Genomic DNA, 15,988 nt, shown 5'->3' on the forward strand with positions numbered 1-15,988 from the left:
TAATGAAGGTCCTACCCCTTTGTGGTAAATGAGATAAATACAGTTAAGTGATTATTGCTACGTGCGAGAAAAACATTGCTGCAATTAAAATATGTTGATGATTTAAGCATCCTTGATGATAGTGTGAGTACAATGAAAGAACATTTCAAGCGAACATTTCACTCTGAACAAGCGAGTTCAGAGTGCTAGGATAGCTTTAAGAATTATTGTCAAGAAGAATAAGTTTATGTTAGTCGGGGGTAATGTCTATATTAGTCGTGGGTAATCTCTATATTAGTCGGGGTAATGTCTACATTAGTCGGAGGTAATGTCTATATTAATCAGAGGTAATGTCTATATTAGTCGGGAGCAATGTCTATATTAGTCGGGCGTAATGTCATTATTAGTCGACTAATATAGCAATAAGAGACGAGGAAAAGGTGACGTTGAGTACCAAAAAGATCGTCAAAGTAGACAGCTTCACTTACCTTGGTAGTATTATTAGTAACGATGGTCGATGTAGTGAACATGTTAAAAAAAGAATAGCAAAGGTCCAGGGTATTTTTTCATAGTTGAAAAAAGGTTTCGAAGAATAGGTAGATTAGAATATTAGAAGCAGCAGTGGTGACAGTCGTCAATTATGGGTTTAGTAGATGGGCGCTCCAAAAGACAGAGGATTTGTTAGATGTTTTCCAGAAGAATGGTCCAAGGATCCTTCCGGGTACCCGTTTGACTGACCCTATTTCAAACAGTAAGCCGTAAGAAAAATGTGGATCAATCGCGCTTTCTAGGGTTATAATGAGAGAAAGCTTGAGATGCCTAGGACATGTTCTACGAATGAAAGATGACAGATCGCCAAAAACCATCCCTTTTGGCCAATCATTTAGGGCCAAACAAAAAAAAGGTCATTCATGAATGGGGTCGGAGATCATAAGGAAGGAGTTAATAGAAATGCAAACTTCGTGAGATGGCGTAAAGAGGAAAGCTTTAAATAGATTAGGATTGGAGGATGACATAACTGTTTTGGGCTCAGGCAGGTTAGTGCTGCAGTGAGCTGTTGGTATTAGTAGTTAAGTTACTTTTCTGCAAACAATTTGAATGAACATGCTTTCTTATCAGGAAATGAAGGAAAAAATTGCGTCCTTTTATGGATAAAATTAATCCTATAAGATATTACTGAGATGTACCAATCTAATTTACCCATCAAATAGCCCTTCTTAATCTCATATCACCGAAAACCTTTGGCCGGTTGACGCTTCAAAAACAGGTGGAACAGACAATTCAAGAAAACAACAACAAAAAGAACTATTTAAAGCTTAACGTATGTTTGAGATATCTTAATATCCATCAAATAACCCTTTTTACTACAATGGCGGTTCTGACCTCTTTTGCGCCCGGGGTAAAATCTTGATTATCCACACACACACACATACACACACACACGCCCTTCTCCCATAGAATTTTGAGGTCGAATTTTAACAAAACTTTCATTATTTAAACAAAACTATTTTATTTTATTAATAAATTGATAAAAATTTTTTAATTTATTATTTATAATATTCAATTATCATTAATCGTTTTAATTCAATTATTTTCATTATTATTATTCATTTTTTAATTTATTTTATTTAAAAATCAACTTTATTATATATGCGCCCTCTAATTAATTTAATAGAAATAAAACTTCAAAAACTACAGAATGATTGTAACGGTTAAATTATTTATTTGGAATTTTGCGGCCCTAAAATTTCTGCACCCGGCGAAAGCGTCCCTTTTCCCTCCCTCCCCGGAAAAAAAATATATTTATCACTGTCATATCGGCAAGAACCTCTGTCCAGTTGACGCGAGCCAAAAAAGAACAAAAGATTATATAAAAAAAAATGAAACGCTTAAAATGTCGCTGAGTTTTTGCAGGCCTTCATTTGCATAAAAATGACCCTTTTTACTCCCACACCAGAAAAAAAACTTCTGACCGGTTGACCCTAGCAAAAATAAGATGAGAAAAAAAATTCAAGCTCTTAGAAAACAATGAACGAGAAATCAAAATCAGCTAAAGTTTCAATACTAAGCGTGTGAATCCCAGAAAATCTCAAAATGTGTATTTTACGTCAATTGCAGGAAAGAACTGAGGTTGTTAGGTTCAAAAATGTGGTTTAGTTTTCCAAATTTCCTTAACTAATTAAACTCAATTAATTAATTACCTTAATAAAATTAATTAACAAATTTAATTTAGTAAAAATTTATTTGATTATCTATTCATGAAAAAGCGTTCAACCTTTTCACATGTAACATTTTCGGAGACACTGCTACGCCTCCTTGACAAGTAGTAGACCTGGACACTGTTCCAGTATTTTTCACTATAAAAGAAAGTTTACTTGACTGTTTATCAGGCGCTTGGTTCATGCTGTTTTCTTTCTGGACTTGAGGTACCAAATTTGCAAAAATGAGCTAAAGTTGAACCTCCCAAAGTAAAACCTCTAAGTTGAACCACAGTTTAACCTCCCAAGTGTCTTTAAGCTTACCCATCTCTACAGCCTAATTCTATTTCAACAATTTCATTATTAGACTTCATGTTTTTTTATTTCAAATTTTCTGCGCGTTTGAAAATATTACAGATAAAACACTCCTGTTTTCACATGACCGCCTCAACAGGCCTCAACGTTATTTTTGCATGACTGTGACACCTACCTGAATGGGCAGAGGTGCCAATATGCTGAATTACCCCAAATAATTTGTACTGGCAACCATTGGCGGCACAAGAAGCAACTTTTTCAGAATCCGCATCCTTCATACTCGAGAGTCCAAAAGATGACAGCAACTCAGGATTTGAGGAACTACAAAAAAAAACATTCTTACAAGACTGTGCTCGACACATTTTGCATACATATTAAGTATGTATACTTGACATATTTTTATATTTTGTATAGCAAGCATATACCAATGAGAAAGGGGCAACCTTCAGACTCAGTATTATTCGGATATCTCACGATGTCCTCTATAATTCCTATATAGTTTGCCCCAGCTATAAACACAAACTTATCTTGAGGAATATTTTTTTTTTTTTTGGTATTTTCATTGAGAAAAATAAAAAAAAGAACAAAATTCCTTTCCCTCCTATATTTTGAAAAATAATTTCTTTGTATCTTCTTTCTAAAACAATACAAACAAAAATTCCTCCCCCCCCCCCCGATAGACGAGAGACGGAGTGTAGATAGCATCCCTGGCTCTGAAAAGAAAATTGGTGGTTTATCCAGTCGGTCTGGCTAATTTTCTTTTCTTCCAGGATGTGAGGTGCCAAAATAGCTGAGAACAGTTAAAGTTGAACCTCCCAAGTTGAACCACAGTTGAAACTCCCGAATGTCTTTAAATTATCCGTCTCTCCAGCTTAGTTCTATTTTAACAATTTCATTGTTAAACTTTAAGTTTTTTGCTTTCAAATTTTCCGCATGTTTGATTTGTACTGGTAATGGTAATTTGTATTGGGGATTTGTACTGGTAACCATTGATTGTACAAACTTTTCCAGAATCCGTATCTCTCACATTCGATAGTGCAAAAGCTGACGGCAACCCTGGATCTGAAGAACTACAAAAAAGAGCAGTCTTGCAACACTGTACTTGACATATTTTGCTACAACGTAACAAAAAAATTAGAGCAAGTATACACAGCTGAGAAAGGGGCAACCTTCAGGTTTAGTACCGTTCGAACAACAAAAGAATAATGATACAAAAATAAAACAACAAAATAAAAATAACATCTCCTGTTTAACCTATCACCTGTCAGAGTTCTATAGAGACAAGGTCGTTAAATTTCCTACGTTCAATCGGATTAAACGAAACATAGTTTTCAAGAATGAATTATGAATACTTTAACAATGAGGTCCTTGTGATTACCCTACTAAGACAAAACAGACCCCATGATGACCATTGCTGTTGAAGAATTAAGTTACAGAACCGAGGGAAGTTTTCAAAGCAGTATGCAGACAGGAAAGACTAGGATCTTAGCACTTAAAATTTAATCTGTTTTACCAAAATTCCAGGAATCGTCGCTATGACACTTAAAAACCGGATAAAACTTATTAACTACAATAATATAATAAAATAAAACATTGGGATATTTAACATTAATAAGAACAAAAACACATTTTCATCAAACAGTTCGTGGTAACGAACTGTAGTAAGGAGCGACCCGGCTCAATAGTAACCGAAACTCTAAAAAATGGAATTTCGATACCAATAATTACAACAAAAGATGTTTACACCTGTCTTTACATATAGCAATGATTATTGGGAAGTGTACATACGTTTTCAGGGGATTTTTTTGTTTAGGGGGGAGAACTGAGGCGGGGGCGTTACGTGGGAAGATATTTCCATGGAGAAACTTCTCGTGGGGGAAGAGAATTTCAATGCATTAATTTCATTAGAAGAAATTATTCTAGCATTATTTGAAAAAACAAGGAAAAAAAATATGAAAAGTTTTTTTCTACTGAAAGTAAGTAGCAGCATTAAAACTTAAAACGAACAAAAATTATTACCCATATGAGGGGTTTACCTCCTTGTTATTCCTCACTCTTTACGCTAAAGTATTTTTAATGATTTCAACTATTTATTCTACGGCCTTTGTGATTTAGAGGTCATTCTTAAGGAATTGGGACATGATTTCAGCTTTAGTGTAAAGAGCGAGATATTAACGACGGTTGACTCCCTCATAAACGCAATAAAAACATACAAATATAGAAGTTCGTTACGTAAGTTAATTCGTAAGTTACGTATATTTTTTACCAATGAAAACGTTTGTAAAAATTAACAGTTCTAGTTGCTTTTTTAAGTAATCCAAAAATTGGAGGGCAACTAGGCCTCCTCTCTCGCTCCTTTTTCTCAAGATATTCCGATTAATTGCAATTCATTAATATCCAAATTTCGTTTTAATTATTTATGTGCAGAGAGCCAAGATCAAAACATACATTAATTATCAAACGTCCAGAGATTAAATAAAAAAAAAAACAAGTTTTTTTTTTAAATGAAAGTAAGGAGCAGCATTAAAATTCAGAACAAACAGAAATTACTCCATGTATGAAAGGGGCTTTTCCTCCTCAACAACCTGCTCTTTACGCTAAAGTTTGACTCTTTCTCTTAACTCTATTTTTATAACAGTAAGAAAATTCCCGCCCCCCTCTCCTCCTGGTCAAGCCCTAAAAGTTACCTGTAAATTTAACTATGGTTTTACTGAAATTACAACAGCAAAACATTATATAGCAAAAAACAGGAAAGGAGAACTCTCTGTTAGTTACGAGGAATTTACCTGGCTGGCTACATTTGAAGAGATAAAAAGGTGATTTTCTCACCTTGAGGCATCTAGCCTCCATTTTTTTTCACTTAGACGGAACTCTTGTCGGCGGAATATTTGGGGGTTATTTTCAACATGGAGTAGCATAACCAATCATTTGCGGAAAATATGCTTCAATATTTTTTAGTTTGAATTTTAGCAATGCAGTATTAGCCTCAAGTTTGTAATCTAATCAACGATCTCAGAATTATTTGATCCCATATTTGGTAGAAATTAAAAACAGGCCCAAGCCACTCTTCCCGTTAGCCTAGGTGTCTGTCCATGCTGTAATCCTCAGAAAACAGAAAAGAAAGAATATAGGCCGCTATTTATTCAGGGCTCTGTGCTTAGAAGAACTAATAATTATAGAGCCTACAAATGAAGCAAAACTGGGCCTATCATAGTTGCTTTTAAATCTACCTAAGAGAGGATTAGACTTTCTAAATTCAAAAGCTTCCAGAGAAAAAAAAAGTCTGGTTACCTGGAGACATGTAACTTCTTATCGTTTGGCCAATGTGGCGGAAATTTTGTCGACGAGGCCATCCATGCGCTGATATCTAGCAAAGGGGTTATGGTAATTGGATTTGATAATTTGTTTAGATAGCCATCACAATAAACATATCGCTTAAGCTGTATCATAAGAACCCTATAATAAATTTAAAAAAATATTACAGTAAACGTATCTCTTTAGCTGAATCATATAAGCCCTATATTCAGAAAAAAATTGCATTAAACATATTACTTTGCCTGAACTGCAAAAACAACCCATTTTAAGGCAATAATAAAACGATATACACTTCACTTTAGCTGAATCCCAGCGCTTAATTAAAGAAACATAAAATCATTTAGGGTATAGTGGGTAAGCTAGTAAAAGATGGGTGAAATTCAGTGAGCTCTTGCCACATTTATTTCAAAAGTTATTGCAAAACGTTAGCTTTTTATATTCTTAGATGTTAAGGATATGAATAAATCCTCAAATATGGCGTAAACTAAGAAATGGTTGTAAATCATTAATTGTTTTTCTTTTATCATCAGTATGTGAACAATTTGTAAGAAAATTCAAATAGACACCTTGTGACAGCGCAGTGAGTAATGCCGTGCTTCTGGATTGAAGGCTTCCTGGTTCTATCCCGCATGTCACTAGAAAATATTTGTACATTATTTCATCGGATTATATTTTTATTTAACAATTTAACTTAGAACCAATTGTTTCTAACTATTAACCATGAATTTGTAATCCTTACTTTAATAAAGTCTTAAAAAAATAAAGTCTTTTAATTAAAGTCTTACTTTAATTGATCCTTCTATATAACTTGTAGGGCAATTTTTCTCATGTAAATCGATAAAATACAAGTTTTTGATTTTATACCACACGTTATCCTTTTCTACATCTTAACCGATGCTAGTATAAACCTCTGGAATAGTCTCGCGTACAACATTAAGGGGACAGTTTCTTAATTTACACCCAAGCCTTAAAATTGTACTTAAAAACGACGCATGATAAAAGCCGATTGCTTGTGAGCAGGGTTGCAATCCGTAACACAAAATTGATATTTTAGCACTATTTTATTTTGTGTCGCATTGTGGCATCTCAAGGGTTGCTAAAATAGGACGAAAGTGCTACTTCGCACTATTACAATCAATTTGTTGACTATAGAACCGAAAATAATTATATGGATATTTCTGTCGCGAATATCTTAAATTCGTAAAGCGGGAGCGTTTGCAAAAATGGACCAGTATTTTCCAGCTTTAGGTATACCAATTGAGTTTTAATAAGCCTTCCCTTTTGCAATAAGTCTTTCCACTGAGCCAACCTTGAATATATTTAGTCCAGACAAGTTGAGCCCCCCCCCCAATGAAAAATCCAGCATTAGAAACACTCCTGAAGAAATTTCTATGTCGAAAGCTAGAATAAAATATGTCCGTGGCCAATTCATAAACTATGCCTGAGTATTTAGGGCTTTGACAAAATTTGAAAGGTAAAGTTTCCGTGAGCTACTCATAAAGTATATTTTTCTTATCTTTTGAAAAAAAAAAACAAGGTTGAAAGCTGTCATAAAATATTTACATGGCCTATCCAAAAAAAAAGCCTGTTTTTAAGCTTCTGACAAAATTTCAAGTTCTATCACTGATATCGAATTTGTCGGTAGCTTATTCATAAAGCATACCTAATTTTAGCTAAAAAACGCCACTTCTGGTCAGTTCTCAAGCCAAGATATAAATAAATATATAATGACACCTTATGGCACCATTAGGTCACTGAAAGGAAAATCTACAACAAATATTGACATGAAATATTCATAAAAAGCTTTGTTTAGCTTTTGACAAAATTTCCAGGTCAAAAACTTGTACAGAATTTGTCGGTGTCGGTATTCATAAATTGTGTCTGATTTATATAACAGCCTATGGCACAATTAGGTAAAAATCTGTAACATATAATAAAATGAAATATTTAAACAGCCAGAACCTTGATAAAACAGTGAAAAACATAGAAATAAATTCTTCACAATATTGACAAAATTCCAGATTCCTGTCTGTTCATTTTTTTTATTTTCTTTTATTTGAACACAAAATTCTCAGCAAAGACCATAAACAGTGTTGAAGATAAGCTTCGACTGAACAATTGGTCCGGGGAAAACGCTAAGTGAGGCCAAGAAGCAAAATAATACATGTTTTTCTAACTTTTACAATATACGTTTTTTTTTCAATTTAAATTTTTTACAAAAACTATTTTACTCATTTTCAGCAGAAGATAAAAATCCTTTTGTTTCTATTACCGGTTGATAGAATCAACGTAAATAAATGGACATACGTAAATTTTCCTACATCTGGTAGAGTGCTAACAAAATCTGTACTTTTTTCCAAAGATATAATTTCAAATATCTAAGATTCACCAAACCTATTTCAGCAACAAAAAGTTATACCAAGACCGGTCCAGTCTCCGGCAATCAGCTGATTAAAAAAAAAAACAAGCTAATAACGGTAAAATCCGTGGAGTAGAGTTGGGAAAGGAAAAAGCTTAAAGAAAGAAAATTGGTAAAAGAAAAAGTAAGATTTGTTGTTCTTTCTTTTGGTTTACCACGGCCCTTGTTGGCTTTGATGTAAACCAATTGCTAGTATTAACATTCTTATTATCAAAGAAAATATATATAAGTTTATCTGAAGTAGCCTTATTTAGCTAAAAACGAGCTATTTTTATGCTTGAAAATAAGGGTAACGGATAAACCAGAAATCAGATGGGAAAAAGACATATACCATTGGATTCTCCATTCAATGTCATTTTCCAATCTAACAATTGATTCTGTTTCAACTGTGTCTCAGCCCCTCCCTCCTTCTAATAGGATCAGATTTAGCCCAGGCTAAATAGGAAAAGTTTGCTGATCTTGTGAGTTTGTTTTTACGTTTTTTGTTTATTTTGTCTCATTTTTGTCTTTTTCTGTTCCATACATAATTATCTAATAGACCACAAAAACCCCCATATCAGGCTACCTAGGGTCATAAAGATGATAAATATTGTTCAACTTTGTTTGAATCGCTCTATTTTTTTTTTTTTTTTTTTTTTTTTTTTTTTTTTTTTTTTTTTTTTTTTTTTTTTTTTTTTTTTTTTTTTTTTTTTTTTTATATAGCTTTTCTGATCAAGTTTAGTCCTAAAGCGTGGATGCTCCAAAAAAGACAGGCAAGGATTTGCTGAAAGAAATTGTATACGGATTATTTCGGGAACCGGAATGACTGACGAGAAATGAAAAATGTGGTTCAATCACGCCTTTTAGGGCTACAATGAGAGAAAGACTCCGATGAGTAGGAGACATTCTATGGATGAAGGATGACAATGCCAGCCGTCTTTGCCCAAATGTAGAACATTCTCATCTCGGAATCGGATGGGAAAATGTCATAAGAAAAGATTTAAAGGAAATAGAAATAGAGGATGTATAGAAGGAGGTTTTGAATATATTGAGACTGCGACTGCGGAGGAGCCGTATCTGACTGACTGTATCTCAAACAGCAAGCTATAAGAAAAATATGGTTCAATCCCACTTTCTAGGGATACAATGAGAGAAAGGTTCAGACGGCTAGGACATGTTCAATGGATGAAGAATGACAGACTGCCAAAGATAGTCCTTATAGGCCAGCCGTTTAAGCCAAGACGTATGACATTTCGTTTCGGAATGGAGTGGGAGGATGTAATAAGAAAAGATTTAAGGGAAATAGAAACTTCTTATGAGGGTGTAAAGATGGAGGCTTTGAATAGATTGGGACTAGGGCCGAGGAGGAGCGTGTTAGCTATTTTGGACTCCGGCGGCTTGGTGATACAGTCAGTTGTTAGTAGTAGTAGTATTTAGCATAAATACTAGGTTCTCACCTTCTCCTGTTTTTCACAAGAAATGAGCGTTAACAAAAAATGTCAAGGGCAAACAAAAGGATTTAAAGTCATACATGGATCTTGGGTTAGGTCAGGGCAGTGAGGCTTTTCTAGCGTGTGTTTAGCACATGACTGTTCTAAAGCTAAAAAAAGAAACAGCCAACCTTGGAAGTGAGAGGAACTTCGACTCGGCTACAAACTTCGTAGTTTTCCCACAGTTGTCACACCCATTCTCCCTCTCCTCCTTCATAGCTACGCCCAAGGCTTCTTCTAATGTAAAATTATCGACAAAAGTTTCTAATTTTTCTGCAGAGTCGTTCTGAATAGATGCTATATCTTCCTCTTCTTTCGTCACAGGAAGCCAAAGAGAATCCGAAATCTGCTTCTTCACATCTCCTTTTTTACCACATCTAAAAATGAAAAAAAAACATACATCTAAAATATATGAACTGATAAAATGATACTGATACAATAATATAATAATGAAAATGATAAAATGATAACTAAATTGGTAAAATGATAAAATATTGGTGGAACAAAATGATAATGAAAATAGTAAACCAAGAACCTAAAAATGATAACTAAAATTACATCCAACAAAACAGAAAATATTTACAGACATTTGATTTAGTATTTCATGTAGTTTAAACCTCAGAAACAGGTACACACAAGGAAGCAAAACTACTTCGCAACAAAACCCTGGACGAAACTATTCCTGGAGCTGACACACTTGTATTTAGACACTCGTCCAACTCTTCCGTGTAAGATACGCACGCACAGGTTGCCTAGTGACGATACCCTTGTGAAGCACCACATACGAGACACCCGTTAAGCAAAGAGTTTCATAAGATACTTGAAAAATGGGAGTTCGACTAACATTAAAAACTATTGATTTTTCCGGACTTAACTCTACTTGGTACTAAACACGTGTAGTACCAACAGAAGGAATATCGTCATTTTTTTTTGGCGTAGGTGGCGCCACCAAGGACTTTACTGGTGGTGTAAAAAAAAGGAAGCATAAAAAAAAGTGAAGAGAAAAGCCTAAAAATACCACCAATAAAGGAAAGCTTTCTTGGTGGCATAAAAGAAAAAGAAAACAGCATAAAAGAAGAAGTGCAAGGAGCTCACCAAGATACAAAGAAGCACAGGCAACTTGCTCCCCAAATTTATATTGACTATTTTTATTATGTCTTCTTTATCAGGTACTCATTGGTTACTTCATTTTAATAATTTTATTACTTGTACAATATTAATTTTATTTAATGAAGTTTTATTGTCACCTACTCATTGGTTATCTCCATTTCAATTAATTCATTTTATTTAGTAGTCCATTGACTTTATTTTGTTATTTTATTATTATTTTTTTCAATTTAAATAATCAGACTGTGTCAGCTAACCATTGGTTATTTTCGTTCTAATCATATCATTGATCTATTAATTTTATTAATTATTATACATATCGAAATCTTTTTTAAATCTAGAAGGTATTCTGAGCCCAAGTTTGTAATTCCTTCGTAACTATTCTTGCGTAAAAACCAGTCCACTGAAGAAATAAGGATCTTTCTTTGCTTAGTCGGCATTTGAGGAACCAATGAGTAATGATATCCATCAATCTTAGCCAAAGCTCTTTACTAGACTTCGAGTGGATATAATATTAATTAACGAAACATGATTGTGTTGCGAGAGCAACACTTTGGTTTTGTTATGTTTTTTTTCTAGAACCCATATTTCAGCTTATTCCTAGAAAGTGGTAAGAGTCTAACTTCTGTGGTTTTTATGGAAAGTGTGGACCCTAGGCCGGATTGATAAATATGGTTCCATTTTGGAAAGCTTCGTAGAACTCTTGCCTGGGGCCGAAAATCTATTGTTTCTACCCATTTCTGTTCGTGATTTCAGCTGAGTTTATCATTTGGTTTCTCGCACTTGGGATTGTGGTAGATATATGGTACCAGATATGCCTCTTAAACTTTGAAAGTTCTCTCATTGCTAGAGAAATTAGACTTTATCCTTCGCTCCCTTCTAATTGATGACGTTAGAAAAAAAGTCAACTTTTGAACTAAGACAAATGGATTATTTTTTTTTCGACGGCAGTCGATAGCTCTTGATGTGCTGATCAAAGCACATGTAATCCATTTTTTGGTAGAAAAATTCCTTCATGAGTACCAGCTTGAAAGTTTAAAGGGGTTGACAACTTCAGTAGTAAGGTACAAACCGAAAATAGGCTGATACCAATTGTGATACATATAGGGAAGTTTTAAGCAATAGTCGGCTGTTAGCTCATAAGTATTTTCGGCAATGAGGGGTTTGCAACTTTTGCTAGTAGATGTGCCTATTATTTGTTTACGGTGCATTTGATGGTAAGACCAATTTGGTTCCACTTGTAAGACATGTAGGGGACTTGTAAGTAATAATCGGCTGTTAGGCTACAATCATCTTCAGCGATATGGGGTTCCCAAATTTTGCTAGTTGCAATGAAGGGTTTGCAACTTTTGCGAGTTGGTGTACCAAGTATTTATTTAAAGATTCTTACAAATTAAAAACTTCAGCGTTAAATCGAAGAGAGGAAATAAAACCAAAGTGTTGCTCTTGCGACACTTTACTAGGCAAAGCCGAACAAAGGTTACTGCAACACCTCACGTTGCCCATGCAACGTAGATCTAGTTTAGTTTCACTTGGACAGAACGTAAATCATAGGCAATGTTGACATTCTATTTTTTTTTTCTTTACATTAGGTAGAACTAGACAAAAAGAAGAAGAATTTCTCCTTCTTCTGCCCACAAAAAAAAACAGGAAGAAGCTGAAGAAATTTTGATAAGCTTATATTAGCAATAGCAATACTTTAAAAAATGATGAAAAAAATTCTTGAGGATATTCATCTCGATTTATCAGCAGTCAACCCAACTAATCGTGCACCAAATCATCTTCTGGACCAAACTGTGGATTTTTTTGTGGATGGTGAAGTCCTTCCTTCACAAGAGAGCAGACAGTCTGGTATTTCAATCTCCTTTTATTAGTATTAAAGCTTATTCCAGAGGCAATGCATAAAGCACCCACAAAAAAGTCCCCCTGGACTCTACCCAAATGTTCCGCATCTTGCCTGGTCAAGCTCACTATCTCAAAGCTCACATGATGAGTCAAACTCAATGGATAACACAATGGTGGAGGTGGTGACGTTTATCACCATCAATGGTGAAAATGAACGACTTTAACGAGGTCCTTTCTAAGAGCTCCCAAAAAAGGGAAAAAAAATCTCCCCAATCAAAAATAATTCCCCTCCCCTTGCTCCAAATCCACCTTCACAGAGTCTTCGAATATACTTGAAAATTTCTCCTGATATCCCCTTTGAGATAAATAAGATAACTCTAATAAGGGTTGCAATCTTCAAATTGTTAAAATCAATGTTTCTTTAAATATTACCCGTGATGGATCTTTGCTAATAGATCTCCAAGATTCTAAATCAGCAGCGATAGTACTTAACTTAAAACCCTTCTTAACATTCAAATAAAGTCTGCTTTATGGTCCCCAAACCAATACCCATCTAAAATAGTTGGGTATAACATCGCTCCAGAAATACCTTTTCACGAGCTAAAGGACGGTCTCATTGACAGAGCTGGTAGCCGAATCCCAGTTACAGATGTCACCCAACTGGGCAAACCAGATGCTAATGGCCGAAAATCAAGCAAGTCTTTCTTATTCATCCTCAGAGAAAAAACAATATCCTAGGCCAGATATTCCTCTTTGGACAAATGAAACCACATAAGCCCTACAAGCCAAAACCAATCCAGTGCCAAAAATGTCTAATACCAGGACACATAACAAACAAAGGTGGTGAAATCTTACAAGCATACAGTAAACTGTAGAAGCTCCCATCCCAAAGGAATGGCAAATATCAAAAATGCTCAGCCTACATGTATAAACTGTAAAGGCCCCCATGATTTTTCCAATTAATTGTACGCCCTGCATGTAAAAATGAGCACTAAGACTCCAAATAGCAACAGAGAAAGCTACACCTTACCCATTTGCAATTCTGGAAACAAATGCAGCACAATCACACCAAACTAAACCCTTTATGAAGCCACTCAATATTTTCACTCACAGAACACCCAACTCCAACCTACCCAAAGCAATAAGCACTCCCCACAAAATTCCTTCCTCAAAACACCCCAGCTCATAATGCTATCGGAGAGAATCACCAAGGCTGAGCCAACTAGCCTATACATCCAATGATAAGAGGTTTATCTGGCCAAACCTCCCAAGCAGAAATAAATCAGAAGCATTACCAGGAATTAATCCCCTGATTAATGACAAACCGGATGAAAACCTAAAAAGCTGAAATCAAGTATATGCCTCTTTATACTAAACTCTGACGCAATTCAGTCCACGAACCTTTGATGAGCAAAATCATAAATGAATTGGCAACTATCTTCCTATCCAATCACATGCTTATTCAAGCAAAAAGAATCTTGTTTTATTCCAGACAAAGCTAAACATTGCCTCAAAGTCATAGGAAAACTAAAGCAACAAAGCAGCATATCTCAATACTTCAGTGGAATGTAAGATCACCTTCAGAAAATAGGTTAAATGAACTAATATCTTTTTATGAATAATAATTCCATTGATATTGCTTGCCTTCAGGAAACCCATTTGACAAAACCAACAAATAAAGTTTCCAGGATATACTATCCTAAAAATGGATAGGTCAACAGAGAGAAAAGGAAGTGGTGTAGCTTTAATAATAAATAATATTATCAAATTCTGTGGTATATATTTTCCCAAATTTTTGGGCAATGTTGACAATCTAATTAAAAGGAATATTTCGATCCTATGTCCAAGGGCTGTCCTCAGTCTTGGTTGAACTCCACTGAAGTAAGGATGCTGGGACTGTTTAAAAAAAAATTATTTTAGTTATATTGATTGTATCTTGTTGTAAGTTTTCCTTCTCATATATTTATGTCTTGCTGAGGACGGCCCTATTGAATAAAAATAAAATTCCCTATTGTTCTTCTTGTTTTTAGTGTCTTGACAACACCCAGGACAACAACCACTAAACACACTCCTAAAGCATGGTGGACAAGTGAGTGCCATACCCATTACGATAATGATAATGAAAAGGCAAAATCATTTGCAACTCCTTTCTCAAATAAGCTAACATCAATTATCAACAACATCACCACCCTAATCTCGATAAAACCATTTTGATAAAAAAAAATTTCATTTTGATAAAAACTTCAACTTGCACATAAAGAGCAGGATTTGACAGGGGTCGTATTTACGAAAATTCTATTTTTACTTGGAAATGCAAATAGATTTAAACAAGCCATTATTCTTGGAGGATAGTCACTCCCTTAAAAAGAGTTTTTTTTTTTTAGTTGTAATATACTTGAAAGGAACTTTTAAGAATCAAAGGACGGCTGTTTAATAGAAAAACGTCACTTGTCCTTGCGAAAATAATCTTGTAAGTTCCAAATATAAGGTACCGCCCATTTTTGAATCACGGAACTTGACGATAGTCACTTGTCGTCAATAAATTTATTTTTGGTTTGTATTTATTTTTGATATTTTTGATTTTTTTGATTAGAGCTTCTTCGTCAAATGGCAGATGATGTTGAAAAGATGGTCGAAAGTAGAACCTTGGCAGTTCGGGTAAGACAAGGGATCTATGGCTCCAATTATTGGACATCAATTATTAGACATCTATTCTTTGATGTCTGTTCAAAGTTGATACTTGAGGAAAGACCTTGTCACATGTATCATGTGACCTGTGTGCACTCTTTGGTGAAGTTTTAAAACATGCGCTAGAGAAAAGGTTTTGTCACATAAATTACATTTATTTTTACATTATGTATTATTTTTGTATTATAATTATGTGTTATAATGTATTATTACATGTATATTAAATGTATTATTGTATTATGTATATATGTATATATGTATATATGTATATATACATATATATATATGTACATGTATATACGTACATGTATATATGTATTATTAAAATTATATAATAATATAATTTTGTATTATAATTATGTATTATAATTACATTATGTATTTATTTTTGATATTTTTGATTTTTTTGATTAGAGCTTCTTCGTCAAATGGCAGATGATGTTGAAAAGATGGTCGAAAGTAGAACCTTGGCAGTTCGGGTAAGACAAGGGATCTATGGCTCCAATTATTGGACATCAATTATTAGACATCTATTCTTTGATGTCTGTTCAAAGTTGATACTTGAGGAAAGACCTTGTCACATGTATCACATTTAAACGGTTTCTGACCTGTGTGCACTCTTTGGTGAAGTTTTAAAACATGCGCTAGAGAAA

The 15,988-nt window shown here is 34.3% G+C and overlaps 1 protein-coding gene across 1 annotated transcript in view; it reads right to left on the reverse strand.

Moving 5' to 3' along the window:
- Positions 1 to 2,667: 2,667 nt before the first annotated feature.
- LOC136040535 (ubiquitin carboxyl-terminal hydrolase 37-like) overlaps positions 2,668 to 15,988 on the reverse strand; it is a gene marked incomplete at its 3' end in the record, with an annotated part of 42,376 nt that continues 29,055 nt past the window's right edge. Inside the window, 3 exon segments of the mRNA XM_065724720.1 lie at positions 2,668 to 2,813; positions 5,784 to 5,948; positions 9,827 to 10,072. Coding sequence (XP_065580792.1) covers positions 2,668 to 2,813; positions 5,784 to 5,948; positions 9,827 to 10,072 — 557 coding nt within the window.

Source organism: Artemia franciscana, chromosome 21 (assembly GCF_032884065.1).
Source record: "Artemia franciscana chromosome 21, ASM3288406v1, whole genome shotgun sequence".
NCBI classification, from domain to species: Eukaryota; Metazoa; Arthropoda; class Branchiopoda; order Anostraca; family Artemiidae; genus Artemia; species Artemia franciscana.